This window comes from Lathyrus oleraceus, unplaced genomic scaffold (assembly GCF_024323335.1).
Source record: "Lathyrus oleraceus cultivar Zhongwan6 unplaced genomic scaffold, CAAS_Psat_ZW6_1.0 chrUn0599, whole genome shotgun sequence".
NCBI lineage: Eukaryota > Viridiplantae > Streptophyta > Magnoliopsida > Fabales > Fabaceae > Lathyrus > Lathyrus oleraceus.
In genome coordinates, this window is record NW_026112990.1 from 7,719 (window position 1) to 11,471 (window position 3,753).

The 3,753-nt window shown below is 40.4% G+C and overlaps 1 protein-coding gene across 1 annotated transcript; it reads right to left on the minus strand.

Moving 5' to 3' along the window:
* Window positions 1-714: 714 nt before the first annotated feature.
* LOC127114572 (uncharacterized) lies at window positions 715-2,205 on the minus strand. The gene is made up of 4 exons (XM_051046628.1): window positions 1,788-2,205; window positions 1,205-1,275; window positions 873-1,133; window positions 715-793 (listed from the first exon to the last, which is right to left on the minus strand). The coding sequence occupies exons 1-4, from the start codon at window positions 2,203-2,205 to the stop codon at window positions 764-766; spliced, it is 780 nt and encodes a 259-aa protein (XP_050902585.1). The 3' UTR covers window positions 715-763.
* Between the last annotated feature and the right edge of the window lie 1,548 nt (window positions 2,206-3,753).

Here is a 3,753-nt window from a genome sequence, read left to right on the forward strand (position 1 = left end):
GAGAGCTTTTGCAATTTTGAAACTTTGTCAGTCGAAGTCGAAACGGCATCCCATTCAGCAGTTTGAGTTTCAGACTTGGAGGAGATTTGAGCGGTAAGATCCCTTTGACGATGGAGATCTGCAGTGGCCAAGTCAATGAGAGTCATCAACTCCATCACGAAACTTCCAATCTCAGCAGAAGTTTCCAAACATTCACTTGCTTCAAGATTTTCTTAAGACCAATTTGAGCAAGGGAATTCTCTTCCAAGACTTTAAACAAATCGACATCAAGGATTTTCGTTTTGATCTTGGTCAGGAGGCTGCCAAGTGATGGTGCTTCAGAAGTTGCCCCAGAAGTGGTCGAACTACTCTGCGAAGAATCCTGAAAATTAAAACGGGTGCTAAGCATGGCTTTCAGATACTCCAAAGGTCTTTGCACTTTGAGATTTTCAAGCTCCTCGCGAGAGAAACTGGTCGAACCAGTTGATTTGCCACTCCCTTGGGCCCGGTCAGAAGCAGGTGGAGTGTTTCGCGTCGAAATACGCTCAACCTCTGTTCGTTTCGACTGGTTGTCCCCATCTCTGGCAGCTCCATCTTCAGGATCATCTTCGACTACAACCTCCATTTCAATATCATCACCCTGAGGTGCAACATGCAATCCTGGATGAGGAGGAGATTCATCTTCAGAGGCGTCACCCACTGTAGTGTCGAATTCTTCTACGTTTGCATATCATGGTCACTTGTGGGGACATCTTCCTCTGGGGCTGTTTCCTCCAAATTTTTCTCAGGCGTTTTTTTCGACAGCCACTTGTTCCTAAAAATAAATTCTAAGATTTAGAAGAAAAGATGTAGGAAAGATAAACATATGCTGTCGAAATAAAAAAAAAAATTACCTCAGGAATTTCAGTATTAAAACCGGATTTCCCACTCCCCATATCTTTCGACTGAGGCTTGGCAGGAGAAGTACTGGCAGAATCCTTCCTGATTGGGTTAACAATGGACCTTTGGGAAGAGACCTTCGTGAGTTTCTTTTTCTTCTGAGGGGGAGGGATTAACTCTGGAGATTCATCACCAGACTCTTCACTAGGGACTTTATCCTCTTTTCTCTCCTCTTCACTCTTCTTCTTTTGGATTGTTGAGGGTTTTCGACTTACCTAGTCATACAGGCCAAAGCCAGTTAGTTTTGAATAATGGAAGGAAAATAATAAGAAAAAAAGTGTTGTACCTTTGTCGAAGGCTTCTTAGCAGTACTGGGCGACGCTTCGACAGCAGCTTTCTTAGCAGGGATCTTCACGGCTAAGGAAAGAAAGAAAATTCAGAAACAAATATAAGAGATACATGATAAGACAGTTAGAATAACAGAAAGAAAAATCATATTTTTCTGTGAACACCTTCAAGAATGGTATCTTCCACGCGAACGTGTTCTATTCCAATATGAAGGTGTCCTGGATATTCGCCCAGATGATACTTAGTCGGAACCACACGCTCAGCAGGTTTTTGATACTTTTGACGAAGAATTTTCATAAAATCCCCACAAAGGAACCAGTCTGGAAGTGGAAAACCAAACGCCACCCCAAAGTCAGCAGTTGGCAAAGGAGGAAACTTTGGTGGATGACAATTGAAAGCCAGGTCATAGCGCGCCTCTGGTGAAAGATTGGAAGGCAATGACAGTTTTTTAAACTTCTCTGTCAATTTACGTTTTAATTCGGCCGCTGCTTCGCATATGGTTCGACTAAGATCATCAGGTCTATACGCAGTTTCAAAATATTTTTGAAATTTCTGTATTTCCTTAATATGTCGTGGAATACCTTTTTTGGTCCGATCCTGCACAAAAGCGAAAGCATTTGTCAAATGTGTAGCAAAAGCAGCTACGTCAAAAAATTTGTTGGAATAATAATCCTTCCACCATTCATCAAACTCAGGAGTGCATAAGAATGATGGTCGAAAAATAACTGGTCGAATGTCGAGAGAAGCATCAGCTAGTTTCTTCGACAGCTCTTTGCCTTCGTCTTCAGTGTGAAGGGAGTTATAAAAGATGATGGACCCCTTTTGGGGGAATATAGGTTGAGGTTTGATTTGGATTAGACCAAATTGTCTAGAAACAAGGTTGGGTTGATAAACTATCAAAGCAATTTGGTTTTTAGTGGTGTTACGATAAGAAAAAAGGAGCCTAGGGGTCAAGAACGATTCCCAAACATTCAGAAATGTGTTTTCGTCCTTTTGCATCTCCAAGGGCAGTTGTTGGGTAAACCACTTAGGTCCGATTTTTCTATCAGCAAAAGGTGCCATGGTCGAAGTAAATTGATGACTTTTAGCAAACATCATAACATAGCTTTTAAAAGCTTGTCGAAGGCTGATTCCTTCATCAGTTGGCGTTAGTAGCACTAATCTTGGCCATTCGACAGTCCTATTGTTTACTTCTTCTTCATCTATTTCTGGTGCTACAGGAAGACTAGCTTCAAAGGTGGCATTGAGCCATAGTTGCAAGAGCCAAAAAGGTCCTGATAAGTTGATTTTCCCTTGGGATTTGGTGTTTTTTGTTTTTTTTGTTTTGTTATTTGTTTGTTTTTAGGTTTTTTGTTTTTTTTTGTTTTTTTTTTTTGTTTTTTTTTTTTTTATGTTTTTTTTTATGTTTTTTTTTCTTTAAGAAATGTACGCTCTCGCTCAGAGATTCATAGAGATTCGCCAGAATCATTTCGCTCAAACATAGTTTCGTGCCTGCATGAAGCTGATTGGCTATGGTGATAAATCTCTTGGCAACTTGAAGAGAGCGAGAACAGAACACATATTTGGACAGCCATAGTGTCAAAAAGGCTATATGTTCGACATCTAAAACTTCAGTGGTACTCTTATCATGGTAATAGGACATGAATAAGGAGTAGGGTGCAAGGCTAGTCTCGAAAGCAATGGTATCTTCACTTAAGACAGTAGGGTCGAAATCTATACCATTGGGGTGAAGACCAACAATGGCTGCTGCGTCGAAAAGGGTAGGCGTAACCATCCCACAAGGAAGGTGAAAGGTGTTGTAAGTACTATCCCAAAAGTAGAGAGAAGCCAAAAGCATATTTGGGCAGATATTGGGTCCTACTCTCGACAACTGGATAAGGTCGAAAATGCCTACTTCTTTCCAAAAAGACCCTTTAACTTTTTCGACTTTATCTAACCGAGATACGTAGTCAGAAGGATCTTTCGACCATGGGCAGGTTCTAAATATCCTGGGAAAATTCAAATAGGTTAAGTCCAACTCTCCAATATCCGTCGAACTCGATGAATCTTTTTGTTCTACAACTTTCTCTTTAGGCTGAGGTTTTCTTCCAGCGCCTATGGGTTTTGTGTGAAAGTAAGATGGAAAAAATTCTCTTAAACGCTCTGGTTTAATCTCTGGATTTGGAAGGGGACCTAACATAGCGTGATAATTTCCAGAAATAAGAACAGGGATTAGTACCTGAGATTTATAGATGCAGTCTTTTTCCTTTTCATTTGGAGGTTCCGGAACATACTGTTGATTTCCAATGGTCATTGGCCCTTTTAAATCATGCACAGGAGGAAAAGATGAGTCTTGTTTCTTCTTGGAGTGTTTACTGCTTAAGGGTTTTTGAGGCGCCATTGCTGGAAAAAACTGAAGAAGATTTCTCAGAAAATGTGAAAAGCTTGAGAAATGGGTATGAAAAAGGAAATCTGAAACGTAAAAGGGTTTAAAGAAAAGGTTTATGGGTATTTATAGGAAGAAGATGTTGAAACGTTTTAGATGGTAATGGTGTTAGTGGGACACGT